Source organism: Podarcis erhardii, assembly GCF_964252035.2.
Source record: "Podarcis erhardii genome assembly, chromosome: 2".
In the NCBI taxonomy this organism is placed as follows: domain Eukaryota; kingdom Metazoa; phylum Chordata; class Lepidosauria; order Squamata; family Lacertidae; genus Podarcis; species Podarcis erhardii.
In genome coordinates, this window is record NC_138498.1 from 51399103 (window position 1) to 51426611 (window position 27509).

A 27509-nucleotide genomic window follows, 5' to 3' on the forward strand; every position below is an offset into this window, starting at 1 on the left:
ACAGTTTTCAGTAGGACCCTAATGCAACTAACTTAGACTGGTTTCAACCCAATATAACACAACACAATTTCACAAATACCAATACTTGATATCTGAAAGATGGCCTCCTGTCCAAAATTAACAGTCTTTATCAGTGACCGTATTGTATGTGCCACCACAAAGGGAGGCTAGGTTGATGGATACCCAGGACAGGGTCTTTTCTGTACCAGCACCCAATTGTGAAACTTGCCTTCCTTGGAGGTCAGGTTGGCACCATCTTTTCCTAACTTTAGGCAAACCCTAAATACTGTTTTGCTTTGCCTGGCTTTTGATGGATTTTAAATTCAACTCTGTAGTTTTGTGGTGTTAAGTTTTATTTAGTTTTAACTGATGTCTTTATACTGTTTTTACAAATTATAGCTACTTGTGGGCAGAAAAGGTATTCATAAATACTTCAAAAAATTTAAAAAGTCTAAATCATAGTCTAGTAAAATATTGTCAAACAAGAGACTTGTCTTTGCATCCCCCGTCATGTGTTTATGTAACATAAGAGAGTGCCTGTAGAGAACTAATATCAGAATGAAAATCATGTTAGTTTGATTATAGACACTAAACTTTGCTATTAGAAACTTTTGTCTCTCCTAAAAGCAAACTGAGCTGGTTAATATTGATAGGACTTCAGCAAAAGCAGGGCCCATGATAACCAAGAGGGGAGGTATCAGTATGATCAGAGAAACCACAGGGTTTGCAGATATACAAACAATCCGTAAGGAATACGAGAGGGACAGTCCACACACATATCAACAGGGCAGTGACGGCTAAGCATGCTCACTGGCCACAGAGCATCTTTGGGAGGCAATTGGAGGGGAATATAGTGGAAGAGGGTATATCTGGCTGTAACCCTGAACAGGAACACTCCATACAGCAACACTCCTTTTGCAGGTCCCCCTTGTTCTGTCCTTAGGAGCATCAGGGCAGTTTCTTTCTACATACAGACTTGTTACAGGCCTGGTCAAAAAGGCTGCACAACATGCTTTGTATGTATGAAAGGATTTCTGAAATGACCCCACCCCATCCCTTTCTGAAACCTGCTCCTAGCACTGTTTGATAAGTTGCTTTGGAAACTCTAGGAACTGACTTCCGCATAACATAAGGATTTGCATTTTAGGGATTTTGTGTGTGTCTTTAAGCTGACCTTTGAATATTGGGCCCTGTTCTATGGTTATCCTATTTGCTACCACTTCATCATAAGAAACAAAACTACAGTGGTACCTCTGGTTGCGGACACGATCTGTTCCAGGGTGCCGTTTTCACGCCGAAAAGTCTGTAACCAGAGTGGGGCTTCTGTGCATGTGTGAAGCGCCATAGAGCGCTTCTGCAGGTGTGTGTGCGCACACGCGCACGGTAAAACCCAGAAGTAAACACTTCCGGGTTTGCCATGTTCTTAACCCCAAAAAAGCAACATGATGCGTTTGCAAGAAGAGGTATGACTGTACAGTACTCTTTCAAACTGACCAGAGGGAAGGCATTAAACGGACAATTTTGAAAAGGTGGAGTCATGGCATCTAACCTTTGATTGGTTTGGGTTAAGATGCATTTTCATTACAAAAACTGTCTGTGTACCTTTGCTTATGGCTGTTGAATGAAGGCTATCAAATATTGTCTTTTCTCTTAAAATAGGTTTGTAAAAAAAACAAAACATTGGTGGGATTGGTTCTAAATCTCATATGTCCATATAATTTTGGAAAATTGTCATAAGGACAACTTGAATGAAATGTTTCAAATTCATTGACCGTGAACTAGTTCTTAAACATTTCTTAAGTGCCAGTGGCAATTTTTTAGGTGGCTTGAGGACTAGGTGCCATTGTTAGAAACTCAGATATATAAGCTAGGTGCCAAGTGGCACCTTAAATCTAGGTTACTGTCATCACAACTGAATGTCTTTTCGTCGGGGTTGGACTAGATGACCCTGGTGGCGCTGTGGTGTAAACCACTGAGTCTCTTGGGCTTGCCGATCATAAGGTCGGTGGTTCAAATCCTTGTGATGGGGTGAGCTCTTGCTTCTTTGTTTCAGCTCCTGCCAACCTAGCAGTTCAAAAGCATACCAGTGTGAGTAGATAAATAGGTACCGCTGCAGTGGGAAGACAAGCAGCATTTCCATGCGCTCTGGCACTTGTCACGGTGTTCCATGCTCCAGAAGTGGTTTAGTCATGCTGGCCACATGACCTGGAAAAGTTGTCCATGGACAAATGCCAGCTCCCTCGGCCTGAAAGCGGAGATGAGCGCCGGACCTCATAGTCGAATTCAACTGGACTTAACTGTCCAGGGGTCCTTTACTTTGCCTTTACTAGATGAACTTTGGGGTCCCTTCCAGGACTACAATTCTATGATCTCAACTACATTGCTTGACTATAGCTTGTTCTTACAACAATTCACTTGTCCCATTATGCAAGAAGGAGAAACGCGCAAACTGAAAATGGAAGTGGTATTAACTATGGACTAAGGCAGAGGTTTTTAAACTCTGGTCACCAACCTGGCACCCAGAAATCTCCACGTAGTCGCAACACCACTACCAAAATGTACCTGGCTAATTTCAAACACTGCTAGGTGCCCCAGGTTTTTCTGTTCCTAGTCATACAAATGTGAAATACATAGGAATGCATAAATTGAGGGGTCAAAAGTGCATCATCTCCATTTGCAGAAGTGAATAATTGGCTCCAGGAATAATTGAATCATAGAATTGGAAGGGACCCTGAGGATCATCTGGTCCAGCCCTTTAATGCAGGAATATGCAGCTGTCCCATATGGGGATTGAGCCCACAACTGTGGTGTTATCAGCACTCTAAAAAACTGAGCTAGTGCCTTGTTTAGGGGAAGGGGATAGATTGCCCAAACAGCCCAGGTGATGGAGACAGAGCATTTCTGGTGTTAAAACCTGGAATATGAAAGCTAGGAGCTAAATGGCACCTTAAACGTAGATTATGGGCTCAACAACGGAATGTCTAGGTGCGCTATTTAATAACAAGAATACAAAGCTGAAAATGAATGAACTGCAGCTAAAATATTATGTTCACTTTTCACATGGTCTAGTCTTTCCCCTGCCCACCCCCCAATATTTTTAAGAGGGTCTCTTCTCCAGAGAGAGTAGCTGGAAGTGGGGAGGCAGCGAAAGTTCCTCCTTTCCTTCCACTATGCAGTTTTAATCTGAAATCTTAGGTGCAGTACTGCGCCCAGAGCTCAGAAACGGCTCATGCTAATGAAATTCCCTGTTGCAAAATGTGCCTAGAACAATGGGAGTTTTGAACACTGTGCATTTTTGCTATTCCAGATTCACCTTAGCAGAGAAGCATGCTTGCAAATTAATCATGTTTAACTTCCTCAAGTTACCCTTTTTAAAAAGAAGAAGACTATTTTGTTAAATATATGATGAGCCAGTGTAGTGGTTAAGAACAGTGGACTTGTAATCTGGTGAACTGGGTTCGATTCCCCACTCCTCCACATGCAGTTGCTGGGTGACCTTGGGCTAGTCACACTTCTCTGAAGTCTCTCAGCCTCACTCACCTCATGGAAGGGAAAGGAGATTGTTAGCCACTTTGAGACTCCTTAGGGTAGTGATAAAGTGGGATATCAAATTCAAACTCCTCCTCTTCTCTATCATGAATTTCTGGAGTAGATACATAGGGTTACATAGGTAATATAGGTCTTGGTTCCAGGTGCTGATCAGACCTAAGACTGCTTTCTTTGGCAAAGCATTAACTTAGCTTCTGAAGGTTTCACCAAGTGTTCACACTATGCCCTCTCATCCCCGGACTTAGACTTGTATCCAAAGTAGTGCTAAGTCAGTCATTCCGTTAGTGGAAGGATTTCTGTTTGCACAGTGGAACTTTCCCCCTCTCATCCCCCCCCCCCCCAATTTGTTCTGGAGTTTCCCCCAGGGTGTGTGTGCAGGAGGGGGAAGTTCTGTTGTGTAAGGCTAAATCCTTTGTTAACAGAATGAGAGCAGCTGCTCAGTGTGTTGGAGGGAGAAAAGGTTGGAAATGCATTGCCTTTTACTACTCCTTCCTTCCAAGTTAAACTATGGGCTAAAGAGCCATGATTAATATTGTTTCTCTGAATTTCAGTCAGTTCTCCATTTGATGGAATGTATAGGGAAGTTTCATGTGAACTAGTCTGTAGATGCATTGAGACAGTAGCCTGCTCTGGTTTATTACTGTGTTTTTTCCAACAGTGTCAATGACTGTTATCTTATTGTGCATGCATTCTGACCCACAATTGCCTCTTGCTAGATGACTAGTTGCAAGGCAGAATTTAGCAAAATGAGGTATGGCTTTACTAGCTTGCATTGCTGAAATATGTGGTTTAATTGTGCAACTACCTTCAAAAGATAGTTGTCACACCTTAGAGTTTGGGTGCGTTTTGTGTTTGACGTCTGACTTATCCTGTCTAGACTTTGTGTTATGTTAAAAGTATAAGAAAAAGTGCTTGAAGTAGTAAAGAGACCCCTGACCATTAGGTCCAGTCATGGCTGACTCTGGGGTTGCGGTGCTCATCTCGCTTTATTGGCTGAGGGAGCCGGTGTACAGCTTCCAGGTCATGTGGCCAGCATGACTAAGCCGCTTCTGGCGAACCAGAGCAGCACATGGAAACACTGTTTACCTTCCTGCCGGAGCGGTACCTATTTATCTACTTGCACTTTGACGTGCTTTCCAACTGCTAGGTTGGCAGGAGCAGGGATTGAGCAACGGGAGCTCATTCTGTCATGGGGATTTGAACTGCCGACTGTCCTAAGCTCTGTGGTTTAACCCACAGCGGCACCCGCGTCCCGCTTGAAGTAGTACTTGAACACAAGTAAACATCACATTTTCTTCTGCTTTCAATGTTATATATATATTAAGTCGTGTTGCGTTAGGTTCATGTTTTGGCTTTTTGGCTTGCAAATGCGGCACACTTCCGGGTTTCGCCACGTGCGCAGAGCGTTCTGCGCGCTTTGCACATGCGCAGAAGTGCTGTATTGCGCCGTGCTCTAGTTATGGACTTTTCAGGGTGCAAATGGCATCCTGGAACGGATTGAGTCCGTAACTACACGTACCACTGTATCTGGATAATCACAATAGTTTCAAAAAATTCAGTGTTAATTTATGGTCTCAGTTGGGTACATTTTACTTTGACTAGCCCTTTCAGTGTTTTATTTAGGTAAACATGAAGTATATGTAATTGATGCATTTTAAATATAAACCCCTGGTGAAATCACTATTGTCATTCACACTTTCTGCCTGTCTGAAAGTTGCTAGAGATGCATTTAAGATGTGAGTATTGTGTAAGTTAAAACTTACTCTGCATATTATTTCCCTTTTCCCATATATGGGATGCATAGCTCACTTCTGCATTTAGCTAATAACACATGCCACAAATGTAAATGTTTAAGATGTTTTAAACATTGCCTTGAATCCTGAGTTGATCTTCTATGCCCACTGACTTCATTTATTCCTCACTGGGCTGCTCTGGGACAGCCCACCCCATTGTAGTTTTTTGTTTGTGGAAAGATTGACTCATGCCCAATCCTAGAACTGATTTATCAATTGATGTCTACAGACAGCTCTCAATTCCGTCTCTTGAGACACTTAAATAGTTTATTCTTGTTAACCTGGAAGTGACCTACCCAGAGAACGTGATGGTTCGTCTAACCTTTGTATACTTTAGTGCAGGGGTCAGCAACCTTTTTCAGCCATGGGCCGGTCCACCGTCCCTCAGACCATGTGGTGGGCCGGACTATATTTTGAAAAAAATGTATGAACAAATTCCTATGCCCCATAAATAACCCAGAGATCAATTTAAATAAAAGCACACATTCTACTCATGTGAAAACACGCTGATTCCTGGACCATCCGCAGGCCAGACTGAGAATGCTCTTGGGCCGAATCCGGCCCCCGGTCCTTAGGTTCCCTACCCCTGCTTTAGTGTCTCTACCTCTCACCTTTCTTTTCAGTCACTCCATTTCTCCCTCCCACCCAATTGTCTGTTCTCCCCTCCCCCAATTCTGTCTCAACATCTTGTGCCATAGTGGTCTCATGCAGTTGTGGGAGGGGGAGTTTCTCCTCTTAAGGTTTTTTCCTGAAGAGTTTCTGAGCATCTGTAAATTTTAGACCAATATCTATCTGTAGCATCTGAAGAAGTGTGCATGCACACGAAAGCTCATACCAAGAACAAATTTGGTCTCTAAGGTGCTACTGGACTTAAAAAAATAATTATATAGATATATTTCTGTAGTATACATAATATGTTAATACCTCATGCAATTTTGCATGATACTGAGTACGTATAGGAAGTTTTGAATCATTGCTAGAAGGAATTAATAGTAATACCTGTATGAATCCCAAAGGTAATTTCCCCCTCTGCTTCTCTAGATACATGAGCATCTAAGGAGCATCTAGGGTTGAGTGTCTTCATTCCCACAAGACAAAGAGCCTCTTGGTTCCTCAAGTGCCAGCCGCTTGTGTAGTCTAACTTAAAAGTCAGTTGACTGGCTGTATCTTGCCAGTTTTCAAACATGCAGCCTTCACTTACGTATTTTCCTTCAACTGACCTTAGTATATGTTGTCTTCTGCTGGTGCCAATAATTTTATTATGCCCATCTTGATTTGTTGCTCTTTCTGTCTGTAGAGGGCAAGTTGAGATAGTGATTTCAGAAATGTTGACCTTGCTTTTATTTTTTACCCATTCATAAAGTCTACATTGGTGTGCCTCCCTGTGTTCAGACACTATTTTACTCTTTCATAGAATTCAGTATTGCATTTCAGCTTGGTATTGTATTGTGGTCTTTGCTGTGGTGTGTTCCCAGCTGTGTGCAATTTACGCTCTCCAAGTAGTTAGACTCCTCAGTTTTAAAAAAGAAATGATTGAAACTATTTTGTACACAGATTTTTAGACTATCAATTGTCTGTTCCCATTTCTAAGTGACTCTACAGTGTGACCTTTCTGTTATACCAAATGTTGCTGTCATGGTAGTTTCTCAATTCTAGAGAGTGTTGGAGAAAGATAAAATGCCTGAATATTGTTACATATGCATCTAGGGCGCTTCCTGAAAGTGATTTCACTGTGCATATGTTGTTGCTTTCTGCAGCAGTTGAAAGGATCAGTGTTTTGATTTGGTTAAACCAAAACCACTAGATGCAATCTAACTACATTTCCATGATAATTCTAGATTTTAGAGGGTTCTTAAGGAGAGATGCTCACAGTGGGTCCTCCTTACTCCTATTGTTGATGCCCATTCACTTGCTTCTCTGGGCTTAGTCAGCACCATTTTCCAGAGGGGTGTGTGGGAGAGGGAGGTCAAGGTGTGCAAAGCTACTGCTCCTTTTCATTGTCTCATTGCTGGGTTTAACCTTTAAAATCAGTTTAGGGGTCCCTTATCTAAAGGACTGCCTTCACCTAAACAATCATTCTTGTTTGAGATCAACTGTGGAGACCTCTGTGACTGCCCAGACATTAAGATGGTAGGCACAAGGGATAAAGCCTTCTTGATTGTGGCCCTGCAGTTAGCAGAGCTGCCTATGAATGGGAAAGGGAGCTTTCAGTACAGGCCTTCAAACATACCTTGAGGATTTATTTCATCCAGTCTGGCTTTTTAACAATGTTTTTAATGCCACTGGCACCTTATAGTTAAGAATCTGTATTCTTTTACATATCTTAGTTCACCTTGACTTTTTTTGCTGCCTTATGAGGTCTATGCTCCCAAAGCCAGCATATAAATCCTTATGGTCTAGCTTCTGCTGTGCTAGTGAGGAGGAGGAACAGGGCCAGGAGACTCCAGGGATTGGCAAATTACCCAGCAGTGCTGATCCTTGACTGCATTATGTGGCATTGTGTGTGCTTTGTAAACCATAACCGTCAGATTTTAAAATGTTGTACGGAAAAATACATCTACAAAAGTGGGATTCATTAAATATTCAGAAAACAATATTCAGAAAACAAGTATTTTCTGAAACAAGCTATGAACATTATGTTTGGTTACATTCAATCTATCCTAACCATTTCTGCTTCTTTATAGGTGGTATGGTCAAGAGAAAGATTATAATGTTCTAGTCATGGATCTTCTTGGACCCAGCCTTGAGGATCTGTTCAACTTTTGTTCTCGAAGGTTCACAATGAAAACAGTACTTATGTTAGCAGACCAGGTATGTAAATCTGCGAACATTACACAATGGATATTACAGTGCCTTAAAATGCTGTTCATTTCATTCTTTCAAGTAGGTCAGACTGTATGACTTGTTATTACATGTACTCAAATGAATATAGAAACAAAAATGATAGAAAGAAAAAGGAATAGTGATAGTAGCAGATTATTTAATGTATATAACACAATATTAGAATTCTAGAAACTGTTTAATGGAGCCATACAAGCAACTATATTGACAGTTTTGCCTCATATCTTTACTTGCAGTCTTCATATTAATTTCATAAGACTGAAGTTATGCATGCATCTTTGGCTAGGAAGATCATCCAAAATAGTGCAGTAGTTCACATTTCTCAGGCCAAGAGCCTATTGTAGCTATATTTCTCAATTAATTGATGGTAAACAGAAGCTGAATGAAATAGGAAATAGTAAAGCCAACATTCACAGAACGCTTCAATAAGATTCATTAGAATCAACAGATCTGCAGCATGGGCATATAATGCAGAGATTTGCAAAGGCATAGATTCTTACATTTAGAGTAAAATGGCTATTGGATAGCAATATGTTTCTAGAATAGCTTGAACTGAGTCATCTGGAGGGCCAGTAAGCACTAGCCATTTAATATAAAAACTAACACAAGAAACGCTCAAATACTCCAGAGTTGACATTTTAACAGTGTCATTTGTTCAATAACTGCTTGGAAGAAGTAGTTTGCAACATACAATGGGAGAAGTAGTTTGGATCCATAGTAGCTTCATCCATGCTGAACAGAGCAAGTGAAGTATTCCACTGCTAAAGTTAAGTGTTCTTATGGATTACTCCTATTCAGGAAATATGGACATACTGGGTTTAGTAGACAGGTGCTCATTTGTATGGAGACATGCTTTACAAGTATTACTGTGATTCTAAATCTGTTATTTTAGTATACATTTAAATTGCATGATTAAATGTCTATTGTTTTTCTTCTAAGTCATCAGCATGAATGCCATCCATACATGACGAAGCCTTTTAAACCTTTTTAGACTGTTAGGAAGAAACTCAATATCCAATCTCTGTAGAGTAGATGAGTCAGCAGGGGTTTTTGTTTGTTTGTTGGTGGTTTTACACTTGCTAACATTCAAAAGCATTACTAAACTAGTAGTCTTACTGTCTGGTTTGATTTGTATGTTGTAGGTCAGGATAACTAACCATCCCTCTCGAAGCCCATGGGCCTGTTCTTGTTACCCAAGCAGTTTTTTTCTGGACCCTCCAACAATTATGGCAGCAGAAAAAGAAAACAAAGTGCTGGGATAGTTGGAAAAGTTTCTACCCCTTTGCACACCCCAGTACCTTGATGGCAGTGCATTTTACATTTTCCCTAATCATTTGATGAACAGGAAGAGGCAATAACACCCTCCCCCCCAAAAAAACCCCCCACAAATCTCATCTGATTTGCATGGATTAGCTGAGGACAAACCATGTGTGGTGTGTGTTTATGTGCACAAGAGGGTGAGAGAGTGTGTGGTCACACCAACTCTTGGCCACCAACATGCAGTCTTTGGGTTCATAAAGATTAGCAACAATGCAGGTAATTGCCAAAACATGCTTAGATTCATGCCTAAGATATTGTTGCTTGAAAAGCTTTGTAATCTTGGTCATTTTCCTTTTGTTCACAGATGATCAGTAGAATTGAATATGTGCATACAAAGAATTTTATACACAGAGACATTAAACCAGATAACTTCCTAATGGGTATCGGGCGTCACTGTAATAAGGTTAGTCTAATACTTTTTTGCATGAAAGAATGGAGGATGCTGAAATGGCAGTTCATGGAAATGCTGTGCAGCTTGAATTAATTGCTTGCCATTGCTAAACATGTCAATTATTTGCTGACATCTGTCAATTATTTGGCAACAGATAGGAATTTCAATCATAGTGCTAAATGCAGAAGTGAGCTATGGCCCCAACCTTTGGCCATATTTTAATTATGGAATTTAAGGATATAAATAAATATGTTGTTTAATGGACTCATAATTGAGTATGCAAGTTCACTCTGTTCAGTGATACTGATGATTATTCAGAAGCCACGAGTTGCAATAGCACCGCTTACCATAAACTGCGATTTCTTTTTCTCAACTGCATTTAGGCCAGCATGGCGAAGCCTTTACTACCAGCTACCTAGATATTAAAATTGGCTGTAACCAATCTATAGAGAAACCATTGACTTCTAGTAGTAACACAAGCCTGTTGACTTAACTGCTTCCTTTGCTTTCACAAGCCTGTGAAAGTTCAAAGTGCAGTTAGTGTAGATATAGAATAACAGTCACAGACTTAAAGTACTGTAACTTTTTTTTTTTACTAGAAGGGGATGATTTATTAATTTAGCTGGAGATGCATGTCTTGGATTTTTTTCTTGACTAGACTGTGGGATTAAAATTCATTAAACTACACTGAGCTTGGACAGACAGGCAGCATTGGCAGTGCATTAAGCATGCTGTTGGATAGAAATTCTTAAGTGCAGGACAAATGTATGTGATTGATTATTTTATTGGGAGCAAGATACCCACCTGGTTCTTTATAGGCCTTCAGTGTTGACTCTTCAGATACTACTAGCTATAAAATGTTACCTTTGTTTGCCTGTATGGATGCCAACTTGGGACCATTACTTTAGAACCAAAACACAAAACAACCACCATCACTGTTGAATTTTGTTTTAAAGGAGTTACAGTACACCAGTTAGGAACATTGGGGAGGTGGGGTGAGAAAAAACAGCAGCACTCAAAAGTAAGGTAAAATGCCTTCCTGTAATCCTATTTCTGTTAAATTTCATTTATCTCTAAATTTTGCACTCTTAACATTCTATTTCCCTAATGCAATCCAATTCTTTAACTTTCTGGCAAGAACTGGAAATATAGCAAGAACAATTAAACCAGTTAATGCAATTTTTCTTCTTCTGAGTCCCTTTCTCCACACTCTTGACAGTTGTAGTGGGCTGGCATTGTAGCTCCTTGTTTTTCTTTGAAGTGAAAGAATAGCCTGGAAAATGCTGTTGTGCTTTTATTAGGTGAGCTTGTTAGGATCATATTGGAAGATGTAAACCGCATCCCGTTTCTCATTCCCAGGGAGGCACTTGGAGTCTGTACCAAATACTTAAATGGAAAGCAGATGCCCACTATTTAACATTTCAAATAATGCTGGACATAGGAGTCTAAATCCCTTGGTTTAATCTAAGCAGAATTTAAATAAAATTTTGCTTTAGGTCTGTGTAAATAGCAGAGCTCTCTCTCTTTCTCTTTTGAAATTTGGTTTTAGATATAGTATGCAGTTTTCTTCCTGTAGCAAAAATTGAGGTAAACATTTTGTGTCTTTCATGAATTCTTTCAAAACACACCAGTTGCCGTAGGATTGCTTGTTATGGTAATCTTGTTCCAGTAGATTTTTTTCATTATAAATGAATTTAAAATGTAGTGATTAAAATTGGAATGCTGCATTTCTCAAATTTGTTCTTAATTACATATTTAGGCGTGATTTCACTTCTAGCATAAGATCATCTCTGAGCTGTGCTAGAATAAGCCCTGCATGCTTTATGATAGTGAACTTAAGGTGACTAAATGCCTTCTACCTCTTCCTTACTGAAGATTTACGTCCTACATGTCATTTGGGGGAAGGGCAGTTTGTGGAGTCAAAGGATTCTTTTGTACATTATATCCAAATTTCCTTCTTATAAAAGCCAAATGTTGCCATTGCTATCCCTTATTCAAGGCAGTGTCATTTTGAAGTGGCTCATGATCAAAATTTAACTTGCCACATCTTCTAAATTTTTCCTGATAACATTATCTCTTCTGGAAAACTATAGTGCTTGGTGGAAGAAGGATGGCATTTGGCTACCCTATTCTTTCTCTAACGCCTCGGTGTTGCCTGTCTGCGCCAGCCATTGTTGCAATGTAAGCAATACTGTTTGATGCACTGCCACCCTCTATTGTTTGTTCAGTGTTTAGAATCTCCAGTGGGGAAGAGGAAAAGAAGCATGACTGTTAGTACTTCTCAGGACCCATCTTTCTCAGGATTAAACCAGGTCTGAAACTGTCTCCTATTCCAACCTCAATCCCAAACTCATATGCTTTTTTGTTTTGTTTCGGAAAACATGTAGACTTGCAAAAAGCACCTTTTGTTGGCATATTATTCAGACATACTTGGCAAACATGTAACATTACTAAGACGTCTTCCTTGTGGCGCTTGTTTAAACTATAAGGTTCTTATGCTGTCTGTTAAAATGTGAACAAAGTTAAGTATCACTTAACTACTCTAATGTTCTTGTTCTTGAGAGAAAGCCCTGTGTTCAAAAATGCAGCAGCAAGGAGGATGTGCTGTGAGGGAATCGCATATGCCTGCTTAAATGTACATGGTCTGTATCTGGATGTAGGAGGCCTCTTATCCCGTTCATTGACAGCATGATGTTTGTTTGAAAAAAATGAATTTCGGGTTTGGAAACATTCAAGACAAACTCTACTTCTTCCTTGTGTATTAGTAGCTCTGATGGTTTATTCAAATGTAGAATAAGTGACAAGGGTCATCTTGTTGCCAGTGGTACATTTAAACAGAATTATTTGATCATAGATCACTGGTAGTTTTGTATTTTTTAAAGCTTTGCTATATCCCAGAAAATGGGCACAAGGTGTCTTAAGCAGCTTTTTCATTTGCTTTTTAAGGCTGAACCTTATTCCACTTCTTTAGAGACCTAAGTTTTGAAAATGCAGTAAGTAAAATGGATTATCTTTTGATGATGTCTCTTCTTGGGCTAGCATTAACATCTACTTCAAATGGATGTTATTTAGTTTCTAAAGCTACACTGTAAGCCCTGGGCGTTGTGCAATTTAAGAGTTTTAACTTCTTAGCTTTCTCTAAAATTACTTTAGTTGTTGAAAAGGGAAGGAGGAGTTGGGCCTAAGTATGGTGCTACTCATGAATATTACTACTTATGACTAGTGATGCTTTTGTGTCAGGATGCTGGTGCTGGACAGGAAAATTTAGCTCTGGTGGGAACTTTTATTCCAGTGCAGATAGGTGATGTCGGTCTCTGGTCTGGACTGGGACCAGAGAAGTAGACAAAGTTGATTCTAATTAAGAGCCCCCGGCCTGCTACTTTCTCTACAAAATATAAAAAAATAAAAACCTACACTATTCATTCATTGCCGTGTCTAATTTGGCCCATAGTACTCCACTTGCAACTGAAGCAGCTTGGCTTCCACAGCCTTATTCCTTGCCTGGTAACATTCCTTTTCAACACCCTCCTCAGCAGAGAGCCAAACTTTGCAAACGAGCTTCAGAAGGTTTATTGCCATGGAAGAGGGTGTGTGGAAAACAAGTCCATGTTTTTTCATTCACCTGCCTTTTGCCACTGGGTCATACTCTTTCAGAAATGGTTGGGAGGGGGTGTTTTCATCTCCAGAATTGGGTGCCTCACATGATCCAAATTGCTAATGCATATTGCTTCAAAATATTGCTTCACTCTCTTAGTGAAAATTATCAGAAATGAAGGAATGTATTGCAGATGAAAAATATGCAGGGTCTTGTATTCCAGTCTGCCATATATTAGTGTGCTAGCCTCACTAAAGATTGAGGTTCCTATGAGAGTAATTTTAAGTGAGTTCTCCCCTAAAAACTCACATGGAAATGAAGACCACCTATTTTGTGCTAGTATGGAAAGAGGCATTTTGGAAAAGCCCCAAACTGCTGGTCTGAAATAGCATCTTCATTTAGATCAAGAACATTTTTTCCCCATTGCATTTATCAGTAAAACTGTTGTCCAGAAAAGAAGTTTTAATGATAAGATTTTGATCATTTACATCAGGCACCCCCAAACTCGGCCCTCCAGCTGTTTTTGGACCACAATTCCTATCATCCCTGAACTGTCCTGTTAGCTAGGGATGGTGGGAGTTGTAGTCCCAAAACAGCTGGAGGGCTGAGTTTGGGGATGCCTGATTTACATCATAAATGCGTCTCTGAAGACCCTGTCTTGGTACCTGTATATCACAACATTTGAACAAGTTTTAGTGAAGCAGTCTGTCATTTATGCTAGTAGTGAGGAGGACATTCAGAGTAGTATTTGATAACTGTGGAAATTGCAAGTTGTGACAATTACTCATTTGGGTCAGTAGTTCATTCTATATGTAGTTGCTTCCAGTTATTCATTTGTGATGGACGATTAGAGAACTTTTGTCTGCATCTGCTCATAGCTTGAAACAATTCTTAATTCTTTTTAAATGCTGCTGTCCTTATTCTTGGTTCTATATGCCTCAATTGAACTGTGATAAGTGTAGAAACCAAGGAAAATAAATTACAAAGTATATCCGTAAAGGCATTGGCAACCTGAAAAAGACAACTGCTTTGAACTAGTTTTTGGTTTTTTTTTTTAAAGTAAAAACTTGCATATTAGAACTTAGTTTTCTATCAGGTGTTCTCTTCTGAAGAGTTTTTAGGAGAATTATTTCTCCCCATTAATCTGCTGCTTACTTGGTATAGAAGTCTGACTTAAAAACTTAGTATAATTTAAATAATTTGCACACTTTAAAAGTTAAGTATGGTTAAACATATATTGCTGCAACTGTATAGGTCTATAGGTCTTTTCTAACTTGTTCTCCATAGAGCCAAAGCTGATAAATTATTGTTACTTTATTTCTATTTTATTTTTATTTATATTTATTAAGTTTCTCTACCTCCCTTCACCTGAAGATCGCAGGGTGGTTTACAATATAAAAATACAAAAAAATTTGCCATAGTAAAAAACAAAATCACCTCCACCCCATTTAAAAGGCTATAGATTGTTTAAAAAAGGGAGCAGGTGGTGCTGTGATCAAAACCATTGAGCCTCTTGGTCTTCCTGATAGGAAGGCTAGTGGTTTGAATCTGTGCAACGGGGTGAGCTCCCATTGCTCTGTCCCAGCTTCTGCCAACCTAGCAGTTCGAAAGCACACCAAAATAGATAAATAGGTACCAATGCAACAGGAAGTTAAACGGCATTTCCGTGCACTCTGGCTTCCGTCACGGTGTTCCATTGTGCCAGAAGTAGTTTAGTCATTCTGGCCACGTGACCCGGAAAGCTGTTCGTGGACAAACTCCCTCAGCCTTAAGCAAGATGAGTGCCGCACCCATAGTCACCTTTGGCTGGACTTAACCGTCCATGCGTCCTATACCTTTACTTCTACCTTTTAGATTGTTTAATTGGCCGAAGGCCCGGGAGAACAGGAATGTTTTTGCCTGGTGCCTAAATATTGAGCCTCCCTGAGGAAATCATTCTACAAGTGAGGATACACCCCAGAAAAGGCCTGTATATAAAGGGCCTTTCCTACATACTAGTCGAGATGTCTGTGATGAGATGAATCGAAGTTCAGGAATTGCATCTTGCTTTGGTATAGAAAAGTTGGTAAGAGGTTTATCCTGTGGTAGTCAAATGTTGAATTGTACCATGGATGTATTTAACTACCGTATTTCACCACATAATTGCCACATTTTTATGCCGATTTTTCTTTTAAAAAGTGAGGGTGCAACTATTACACTGTGGCGACTTTTACACGGTGAAATAACAGTAAGAAGCAACAACATGCTATGGACTCCGGTTTCTTTAAGAGGGCAGTGGTGCAATACAAAGCAAACGGCACAGACATTGTCCTTTCCATTCGAGATCTTGCCTTCTCCCTGTGCGAAGTTCTGTCAAAAGAGGAGGCGGCTTCAGTTGTCGATTAAAGTTATTTCTTCCTGGGTTTCTCATTCCCTTTCAATGCTATTCGCTCGTGCAGAGGTGGAGGAAGGAATCACGGATGGGCGGTGGAGGTGGTTGCTCGTCTGCTGCTTCCTCTTCTTGGCTGGGGTGGCCCCAGGGTGCAAGCTCAGGTTGGTGGCAGTAACAGCAGCCTGGGCCTGGCTTTGCCTGTCCTCCTCCAGCTGGCAAGCCAACGAGGGCCCGGACTCGCACCCTCACCCCCTCAGGAGCCTGCTGTGCTGACCCTTGGCTCGCACCAGAGTTATACCCTGCTACTATTATGCGGTGAATACTTTTGGAACAAATGTTAAGGTACCCAAAAGGGTGGTGCAACTGTTATGCAGTGGTGACCATTACGCGGTGAAATATGGTAGTGGTTTAAAAAAAATTAATCCCGCTCTTCAGCAAAAAAGGTACCCAGAGCAGCTTATAAATGACTTTAAAAAGAACATAATTTCTGCCTTCAAGCTTACAGCCTAAAAAGACAAAACAAAAGGAAAGAGTGGAAGAAACAAACAAACTTCGGTTCAAGTTGTAAGCTATAATTTTTAGTGACTGATTGGGAAAATAATAACAAAAACATCAGGGAAGCAAATTGAAAAATCTGAGTAGATTAGCTGTGAGCTAATAAGTAAATGGCAGAAAAGCAAATTTATTTGAGAAACTAACGCCAGAATATAATGAATAAAATTGTGCCTCTCTTTTTCCTAGTTCATAATTTTTTTACCTAATACCTAGGTTTGAGACCAATGACTCAATCTACTCAGAAGTAAGCATCCAGTTCAATGGGGCTTGCTGCTAGGTAAAATACGTGCAGAATCTGCCACCTAATTCTCACTCTGTATAGTATGAAGTTTTTCCTTAGCCAATTTAGGAATATGAGTGTTCTTTGTTTGGATTAGTTATGATACATACGACAGTGCTCCTCTTAGGCTTAATTATAGCTAAACTTGATTTTGTTAGATCCAACGTTTCTAACAAATGCATTTTAAAGACATGGGTGTAGTTTCCACGCACTGGCTGGAATCCATTAAATCGTTTCTTTCTCTTTTTTAAAGTTATTCCTTATTGACTTTGGGTTGGCCAAAAAGTACCGGGACAACAGGACAAGGCAACATATACCATATAGAGAAGACAAAAATCTCACTGGCACAGCCAGATACGCCAGCATCAATGCACATCTCGGCATTGAACAGAGGTAAGGTCCAAGCAATTTCTGTAATGATGCTAGAAGCTGTAAATATTTGGGATCTTGAATAGACACAACCTAAATGAATTTTAATTTCTAGCTAAAGAAATTAGCTAAGAAATGAAGGTGGATTAAATGTTCTCAACGGTTTAGTATCTTCTTGTTAAAATGATTCCCTCACAACAATTTCAGTAAACTAGGATCTGTCAAAGCCTGTTTTACAAATAAAACAATCCATTTCTTTCCATCTGGATGACACAATGTAAAATTCCCCAAACCCAGATTCTGTTCAGTAGTTTTGGTAAAGTATTATACTGCTAGTGTTTGGGTTTCTATGTATTCCAGTTGTTTTGAATGGGGAGAGCTTGCTCTTACTATGTTTAAAACTATTTTGGTTGTTTAAATTTTAGTTGCCTAGTTCTTGCTTCTAGAAAGATGGCTGAATAATATCATCTAGGTAGATTTCCATGACTCATTGAAAATGCTAAACTCTGCTTAGAGCACATTCCTATCTTGTGGTACTATTCTGCTTCTAGACTTCTAGGTCCTCATTCCCAAAATCAAATGTAGAATCTCATTGAACCCAAACAACTAAATTTGTTTATAACTCAGGTTATGTATTGGTATGTTGGCAGTTTTATTGACTACCAGCTTCCTTTCAAACCATGCTGAGTCCTCAGGTGGCAAGTGCTTTTATACCTTTTAAGCATAAACTAAAAAAAACAACCACACACACACACAAAAAACCCCTGCCTCTTCCTCCACAGTCGTCGTGATGATATGGAGTCACTAGGATACGTATTGATGTACTTTAACAGAACCAGCCTGCCGTGGCAAGGATTAAAGGTATGTCATGAAATTTTACTTGAGGTTTATATTCTGCCCCCAATCCATCACTCCCACTAGTGTAGTAGAGAACACTGCTACACATAGTACTGTATACTTGGCTCAATTGTTAAAAAGTCCTCATAACTCCATGGTGTCAAATGTTTTCTCCACATACCTTGAATAAAACAAACACAGTATGCTTAATGCACAATAACCATATGATGTAGGCATTAGACTGCAATAAATGGCATTCAGCTACATTCAAAACTTAATACCAGATTGACCTTCATTTCCTTTGCAATATATTGTGGTACTGTGGTACCTCGGGTTAAGAACTTAATTCATTCTGGAGGTCTGTTAACCTGAAGCACCACTTCAGCTAATGGAGCCTCCTGCTGCGCCTCCGCTGCATGATTTCTGTTTGTGTTCTCAACCTGAAGCAAAGTTCTTAACCCCAGGTAATATTTCTGGGTTAGCGGAGTCTGTAACCTGAAGCGTATGTAACCTGAGGTACCACTGTACTTGGAGATTTCATATAAAGCCTTTTCCATCAAGGTTCTGTCCATCTGATATTTGCAGCTGTCCTTGTGTCCCATATATTTATCCATGTGTCCCACAGGCTGCAACAAAGAAACAGAAATATGAAAAGATTAGTGAAAAGAAGATGTCTACTCCTGTTGAAGTTTTGTGTAAGGTGAGAGAAAAGCTGTTGTTAAGAACGTAAACTGCTTTGGCAAGGAGCTATCTTTTCATTAGTAAAGTAGCCAAGAACTCTTAGACACAATATAAATTCTTTTCCTTGTTTTTCCGCTCTTAAAAAACAAAACTTGCAATAATCCAGAACTGATGTCTTGCATTTAAGACCTACGAGAATCTTTTCTGTAAGTCACTGTTTGACTAATTCTGTTTGCAGGGTTTTCCTGCAGAATTTGCAATGTATCTGAACTACTGTCGTGGCTTGCGCTTTGAAGAGGCTCCTGACTACATGTATCTGAGGCAGTTATTCCGTATCCTTTTCAGGTCAGTGGGGCTGAGGGTACCACAAAACCTTTGAGCATAACAGTGATAAACTAGCAAGTGCTTAGAACTAGGAAAAAAAGTTCTGCTGACTTTTTATCAGCTTTAACAGAAACCCGTAGCCCTCACCAGGATAGCCTTAATCTCTTCATCTGGTTGAGGATTAGCCTGTCACCAGCAGCATTGAAAGCAAATATAACATGCGTTATCTTCAAACGCTCACCCAGATCAGAGTCAGTTTTTGTTTTGCATGAATTATCTATAAAATATCAAATCTAGTATTTCAGCAGAAGAAACTACCTTTATTTCATTGACCACTTCAGTTAACTTGATTTGTCAAGAGTGGAAAGCCAAGCAACATTTAAAGATATATGGCTGCAATAAAACACAGTTCATGATGTCACATTTCCCAGGGCAATGGGGTTGTAAGCAAAATTTACCCCAAATTTACAAGCTGGTTGGATGAACGTAGGCCTTGTGTTTTAGAAAGAATATGGACATACTGGGAAGGGGAATGGTCCTTGTATACTAAAATGGTTTTGTATCTGAAATTTCATGTTACTACCCAAGGTTCAAGCTGGTTTGTATGTGTAAGTTGTACATTAATTACAATGTAAGCAGTCCTTAATGTTTATAAATGTTGAATTGCTCAAAATGGATTACAGCTTTAATGCAGACTATTATAATAGAAAATGACCAAGATCCCAAGTGTCACATGTGATGGTCTGCACAGTCATGCAATTTTTTTGAGTACTCCAAAAAGCTTCAGGTGGTTACCTCAGAGCATGGATAGGTAGCCACTTCACACTACATGTGAAGTGCTTTACACTTCATGTATGGGGCTCTTTGGATCTTGGCCAATACTTTGTAAATGACTGCTAAGTGGCTTTCAGACTTGCTGCGAACAGATTTTTAATTATTAATCCACCACACTACTCAATCTTCAAGTGTTTTACAAAGCATTATTAATTTTAGGCTTCAGTAAAATTTGTCTGCTATATAACGGCAATGTAGGTATTGCATTGCAGTGAATATTCTGCTTTTTCTTTTTCTGCTCACTAGGACTCTGAATCACCAATATGACTACACATTTGACTGGACAATGTTAAAGCAGAAAGCAGCACAGCAGGCAGCCTCTTCCAGTGGGCAGGGGCAGCAAGCCCAAACCCCCACAGGCAAGCAAACTGACAAATCCAAGAGTAACATGAAAGGTTAGTAGCCAAGAACCAAGTGACGTTACAGTCCAAAAATAATAAACACTAATTTGGATGTCGGTGAAGTTAAGTGTTAGATCAAGGAGGCCATTAAAAACATACATTTGGCTATTTAGTATTAAAGAAAACGGACGTCCTTGGAAAATTTGACTACTAACTTTAAACCAAGTGTCCTTGTTTTTCATATCATTTCTTTGGGGATGTTGGGTCATTTTAACCACTGCATCTTCTGCTCCCGCATTAACCCCTCTTCAAAACTGGCTTGGTGTTGGGAACATGACAAACAGTATGATCCAAAATCCTAGACCTAACACTTTTTAAGATGAAAGCCTTCTGTTTACTTTTTCTATTGGGTCAGCATTTAGAAGCTTTGGTACGGGTACCTTTATTCTTGCATCCAAAATGAAGATGGAAAAGTAGGCATGATCTCACTTGGAGTTCTGCCTAAAGCACTTGTGTGATGGATTTTTATTCCTTGGCATAGATAGTGTTAATTTTCCATCTTCAATTACAAATCCAGGCATGGATTATCCTGTGGGGTGAACTAATAAGGGGACTCTTTAATTTAAATTGAATTTTAACTGTCCATTACGTTAAGTTTTTGCTTTTATTAAAATGTGGATTCAAATGAAAACTGAATTTAATATGTTTTCAACACTGACACCTCTTAAACTGGTTTTCTATGAAGACCAAACCATGGGAGAACTTCTGTCCAAAGCTTAATAAATACAGCCCAGTACTGTATATCCTGGGCTTTTGTGGCTATAGGTGAGCCATGTCCTCTATCAGGTTGGCTTGTTACTCACAAAGGAGCTCACGCTGCTCCTTCCTAGAATGAGGGTTCCAAGATCTCTCAGGGTGATGCACTTCATGAGGCAGCTTCATGAGGTGACATCTACAGAATTGCAAATGGTGGATGCCACATCTGCAGTAATTCAGGTTTAAACGGAACCCATTTTACAGCAGGAAGGTGGACAGTAAGATAGCTAGGAGCTGAGCCTGCTGCTAACCTGTGGTGGGAATGGATAGGGTTGTACCTGTCATAGGGGACCATCATGCCAGCCCTTGAATAAAGAGTCTGAAAAACAATCCTAGTGTGGGTGGGGGGGGGTGGAATACACCTATTCGAGACAAGAAAGAATGAGGTGGAGCTCACAGTGCGCTGAAGGAAATAGTAGAAAATCTCTCAAATTTTATTGTGCGCTTAACACATTTGAAGCATAGCCATTCACTATTGTCTTCTGAATAAGGTGTTAAAGGGGGAAGGGGGACAATGAAGGTCTATGAGTTAGTGAAGACTTCACTCTTCTTGAGAAGCAGAGTCTCCAAAAATGCCAGAAACTGGGGTGTCTGAAGAGAAGAGAAGCCTTCAGTGAAGCAATCTGAGACAAGACTGTGATGATTGTACTATCTGTACTTAACATGGAATAAAGTGAAGTTACCTGCTGAAATTGGTTTGCATCCTGGTATCCGTGGGGCAGACATGGTCAAAAGATAATAGAATGGAACAAAGAGGTCTGGGCCAAAGGGACTACAAGTCTTCATAGATTTGAGCATCCAGTTCTTGGCTTTAGCAGACAAACAACCTATGTTTTACCATATTCATTCACTGAGTTCACTTGAGTTGCCTTGTAAGTCCTATTTTGTAGTCTCAAGTCCTTGAATACCGCAATTTGTTCAATTCACAAATGGTAAACATTATTACTCTTACCAGCTGAACTTGAATTACTACTTTTCATGAAATGGAAAAAATAGTCTGTCCAGTAATAAGCAAATGCTTCTGAAAAGTCTGCTTAAAGTAGATAATCTTGATCAGTGCCTTTACACGAGGAGAGGGAGACAAGACAGCAGAAAGCACTAATTTCGCATTTCTCCACCAAGTACAAATAATTCTGTAGGGCCAGAGAGAGGAGTGTGAGTTGAACAAAACTTGAGATTGCTGGCTATTTTGTTATTCTGAGGTGGGGCAGAGGAGTGGATGCAACACAGAGAAGAAACTCAAGGCAGGTAGGGAAAGGACAGCTTTGTTTGCTCTTCTTAGCATCTAGGGTTGGTCACAATTAGCTGTTACACGACTTTCTGGCAAATAGAAGGCTCTTACTGGAAAATAAATTCTTCCAGTGTTAAACAAAATAATCAGGGGGGAGGTGTATTAAATGGAAACAGTGGGACAAAGAAGCAAGGCCTGGTTTTCAGAATGAAATGTAAGAAATGCTTCTCAAGAAGAAATGACTTCAAATGATGTGGACCTATGTGAACACTCTGGATCAACTGGTTAGTAAACATTTTTGCACTTTTCTTATTTATTGTACCCACATATTGCTGTGCTAATATACGCAGAGCATATTGGGGTGGATTGTTTTGGAGTTTCAATGTACAATTAATTACTGAATTTATGGGAATATGTTAATTGCACTCTTGCTGCTGCTGTAGGACTTCTCATATTATTGATTGTTCGGCATAAGCAAATACTCTGGTTGAAGATTGCGAAACACTTGTTACACCATAGTGAAAAAAAATCACTATTTAATTTGCTTTTGAGAGGGCTGACACATTGTTAAATATGAGCTTATATTTGGCTTTTTCCTTGTAAATATTTTGAAGTGACATCCACAGCAGACCAAGTCTCTGAATAAGAATTTATGAATGCAAACATTGTTGTCCTAAAGGATGGTCACATCCCGTATTCATAGCAAACATTCCTTGTTTTAGAGCAAAACAGCTCCACAGAATGTAATAGTTTCCCATAAACACAATTCCTATGTGCATTAAGCATATCCCAGCTCTATGGACACGTGTGTGTGTGTGTGTGTGTGTGTGTGTGTGTGTGTGTGTGTGTTTTAAAGAATGGGTCTGGCAAATTTTACAATTAAAGCAAGTGTACTCAATTACAGAAGTTGACTTTTCATTGTTTTTGTTTCAGGGTCCATATAAGAGGTTATAACTATCCGTTTGCAACATCTACAGCTTCATAGTCATCTGCTGGTGCCACCAAAACCAGCAGTGCTGCAACTTAAATACATATTGGACAATAAACTGCATGCTTCAAACAAGATATCTTCATCCAATTGGAACCATGGATGATTTCATAATAGTAGTTGATGAAAAATGCTCTGTTTGTTAGTGCAACTAACCCTTTTGTGGGTGATCAGAATAAAATCTTTATTGGCACAGGTCAGTAATTATGACCAGGCTTTTATTTCATAAGTCAAAATAGCCATTGCTGAAAAGTTACTGAATATGAGTGTGAGTAGTATGCAAAACAACAACAACAAAAAAACAAAAACAAGATTGGAAACTTGCTAGCTTGTCTTACTGGGTGGAGCAACATAATGATTCAGCAAAAAGCTCTTTAGCTGAAAGCAGATGTTGGATTTATTTTTCAGAATAAGGAACTCAACTTGGGAGAGGCAGGGGTGAAAACTTAAGAGTTTGCAGCAGCCAGAAGCAATTCTGCAAATGTACAGTGCATAAGATCTGCATGATGGAAGAAACATGAAATGCCACAGGTTTTATTTAATGGATCCTTTAGCCTACTAAAAATAAGCCACATTGAATACAGTAGGGCTACTGAGCAAATATGCATAGGTTCAGGCTGTTGATGAAAGAGAAGAGTGTCTGAGATGAAGAAAACACTGAAATTTCAAAATACTTCTACAGCCAACTTGCTTTGACTTAATGAAGAGAGCAGGTGGATTTAAACTAATTCTTCCCCAAGATACAGCTGACGTCAGCTGCTCTGACCTGTTGCACAGTTTGTTTATGAACTGGCCTATTCTAATGAACGTTTTGAAGAAAACAATTACCACACAGATGGAATTAGCAACTTTTCATCATTTCCTGAAGGAAAAAAAGGTAGACTGCTTGGAATCTTGAAATCTAATTCATCACTTGTGTTACACAAAGATTACTGATGCTGTCAAAAATTTGGAAAGAAGACCACGATCTTGAAGAAAAATGTGCCAACAGGATTCAGTTGCAATATAAATCAAGCATTAAATTAACTTAATCTTCCTTGCCTATATTTTAACCCTGAATGCAGGTTAGATGCCTGACTGATGAGTAAGACATTGTGACATAAGCTTTCTTCAGTAAACTCGCCTGTAACCTCAGTGCTAGAGGTTGGCTATTCAAGGTACATACCTGTTCCTTAACTTTTTTAAAGAAGGCCACTCCAGTGAACTGGTGAAAGCTTTTGTTAAGCATCTGGAGACACAAGTCCCCCCTCCCCAAGAACTAAACCAGCTTTTCACAGCAAAGCCGCCTCAGCAGGTAGAGAGAGTGCTATTGGCTTCATTTGAAATTCGGCAGTCAAAGATGAAAAATGAACTAGGAAATGAAAAAGCAATTTTTTCTTTCTTCCAGTCTATAAATAAGTTGATGGTTTTTATTTGAAGGACATTGAAAATAGGAAATTATACACTATTTGAGTTTGTATTTTAATAAAATAATAGTCTTCGTTTTTTATGTTATCTTTAAACATTGTAAGCAAAGAGTTAATCTATTAAATAAGCACTGTACCAAAAGCCACTTGTTAAAAAGTATAATATGGAAAGTTTCATATCTACCTATATAGTTTTGAAGGTTCTGTTTAGTTCAATATTGCTTAGTTCATCACAGCCACAGACTTGTGGTTTACTGTAATTTTAGAATGAAAGGATTCCGTTAATATATTTAGATAGTGGAATTGTCACAATTGTCAGATGAAATTTCTATCAAACCCAACTCCTAAAACACCTTGACACTACTGTGGCCATGAAGAGTTGGCCTTGACAGTATTTTTTCATCTTGTTTTGCTTTGTTTCTTGACTAGTAATTGTTTCGACTGGTAAACTTCCATCTCCAAAATAACACTACAGACTGGAGCTGAATCCCCTTAATGTAACAAAATGTATGCACCTTTGGAGGAGTATTTAGTTTCACTTCTGATTTTGCTAGTGTTTAGTTTGGCTCAGTACCCTCTGTAGAACAATACGAATGTAGCCAGACAAAGATGGTCATGGAAACATAGGAAGCCTGGTTTGCTAAACAAAAAACTTTTTTGTCTATGGGGACATCAGTATCCTAGATACAAAATCTTAGAGACAGTGTTTGTGTTTAACCCCTTTTAGGTCCTATACAATAGCCACTCCGATGTGATTTGAAAGTAGCAGGTTTACCTCGAAGAAATTTGTAGGGTTTAATAAAGGTTATACACTATAACTGGAGTATGTCTCACAAGTTCAGTTCAGACTAGAAAGTGAGTCAGTATATTCTGTGAATATCCACCACTAAGTGTATTTAAGCAACCAGTTGAGGTGCAGGGATGCTTTTTCTAGGTAGAACTAAGGAAACTTGCTTGAAAGTATTGCTCAGTTGAGAAGGGAAACTGAGATGTGCACTGCTTCTTGAGGAAAAGCTAAGTGCAGCAGGAGCAAAGTAAAGGCTGTGCTGAAGTAATGTGTTAAGAGCTATCAGAGTAAGAAAGCTAATAGAATTGTAGCGTCTAATAACACAATAACAAGCTCTTCTCTCAATATTACCTTTCTAGACAGTTTTCTTTTTGTGGGTGAGAAAGGGGGGATTCTGAATGTGAACAGTAAGGGGAGGGGTATTGAAGGGTGACATCACTTTAACTGCAACATCTCATGATGACATGCACATGTACAGTTATAGAAATTGCATGTTTTCTAATTTCAACTCAGACTGTGCTCTTCAATGGAGGTGTTCACACAGTTAGCAGTAAGCCAGTGATGTGCATACCACTGGGAGTCAGCCTTAATTTGGACATAAATATTGTGCTACCTGCTGCTTTGGTGATTACTTAGTAGGCTTCCCTTTGTTTTTCACATTGGTAGTAATGGGAAAGGCAGTGGCAATGCACTTGGGCAAGGAGCAGTTGGAACACCAGTTCTTGTGTTGCAATATCATTGAAAATCTGAAACTTGGGGGTGGGGGACGACTTTCTGGAAAAGGTAAAATCTTTAAATGAAGGCTTCTATGTACTAAACCACTACCAGACTCTGATGTTTAAAAGATCTAACGTATGGTGTTTTCTACCATATTTAACTTATTAAATGTCTGTGTCTGCAGTATACATATACTGCTAATTCCATAGTATTCAAGGCCAGGCCCAGTGAGTGGTAATGATGAATTTAGGTCACTCCTTCTGTATATTTACATTTCAGTGGAGGTTTTTTCTTCTTCTTCCCTTTCAGTAACCTTAATTATAGTACAGTCAAGAGGTCGCCTCCTTAATTTCAAAATAGAAACCCAGTGGGCCAATTGCTAAGTTTTGGTCAGCATTATACTATCAATTTAAACTTGTAATTGAAAACTGGAAGACTGTCACCTGAACTAAATAAAGCTTTTTTCTTTTTTCTTTGATACCACTGGGCTTGTGCCTCTGCAGTTTTTCCTCACTGAGTGAAGATGACAAACTACTGTATATATTAAATGCCAGTGTGCCTGGAGCTAGTGGTCTATAGTCTCTAACTGCATAATGTCAAGTCAAGCATGGGTTATTGCAGAACAATGAGTCGTACAACTGATGTTGACTCTTATCCTGTACCCTCTACTATCCACAGGAGCGTAGAAATATTACTTCAAAGCTTTTACTGTAGAGTAAATGCTTTTCTCCTAATGTTAGTACATATAGATGCTTTTGTTCAGAATAGCTTTTGCCTTAATTATTATTTTTGGTTTCAGATTAGCGCAGAGTTCAAGTTTTGTCTTACGTATAATCAACACATTTAAGGTAATTTCATTAATAAAACAATTTTGAAATGTTTTCGTACACTTAAGTAGACTTTTGTTTTTAATGCGGTTTGTCAAGTCTTGAGTTACTTTAGTTGTGTTAATTTCTGAGCAACGGAAAGCACATTCTCAAAAAATAAATGTCATAGCTGTTTAACTGTCTTGGTGATGGTTCCTCCAGCAGATTCTGTCAAACTTAATTCTGAAGAGCGGAGTTAAACCCAGAGTATTAAAATTGTAAATTGAAACCATCTAACTTATTTCTGAGGGAAGACTTCTATCAGTACTGCTATTAATACCTAGGTATCTCATATCCCTTGTATCATACCTGACCTCTAATGCTAAGGCCTATGAACTGGCTGCATATTTTAAAATGCACACCAGCTATATTTGTTATGCAAAGGGTGTTTGTTTTTTAGTCCTTTGAAGTTTAGGAGTTTAATATTGAGGACAGTCAGAATTAAGTGACTAATTTAGACCAACAGACAGTGGGCTTGTGGGTTGCTGCCAACTTTCTGATTAATAGTGACTTCAGGTGTGCAACATGCAAATGTGCAGAAAAGTAGAGAGGGCAAATGATAGAAAACCTGAAAACTTCCAATCTCTACTCAGACTAAAAGTTTTGTAGGTGGTAGT

At 39.3% G+C, this 27509-nt stretch overlaps 1 protein-coding gene across 10 annotated transcripts in view; it reads left to right on the forward strand.

The window, feature by feature from the left end:
* The window catches only part of CSNK1A1 (casein kinase 1 alpha 1), a gene marked incomplete at its 3' end in the record, with an annotated part of 41870 nt that overhangs the window by 5546 nt on the left and 8815 nt on the right, over positions 1-27509 (forward strand). Inside the window, exons 3-12 of one of the 10 annotated variants that reach the window (XR_014153991.1) lie at positions 8027-8153; positions 9808-9906; positions 12123-12206; positions 16949-17088; positions 17847-17925; positions 18527-18601; positions 18821-18927; positions 19987-20135; positions 23062-23312; positions 26826-26874. Coding sequence is in view for 8 of the 10 variants with exons in the window: in XM_081852138.1 (XP_081708264.1) it covers positions 8027-8153; positions 9808-9906; positions 12123-12206; positions 16949-17088; positions 17847-17925; positions 18527-18601; positions 18821-18927; positions 19987-20135; positions 21456-21514 (919 nt within the window). Of the gene's footprint in view, positions 1-8026; positions 8154-9807; positions 9907-12122; positions 12207-16948; positions 17089-17846; positions 17926-18526; positions 18602-18820; positions 18928-19986; positions 20141-21455; positions 21590-23061; positions 23402-26825; positions 26875-27509 lie in introns of those variants that run through there. The other 9 variants (XR_014153992.1, XM_081852138.1, XM_081852142.1 and 6 more) reach the window with 9 other exon arrangements.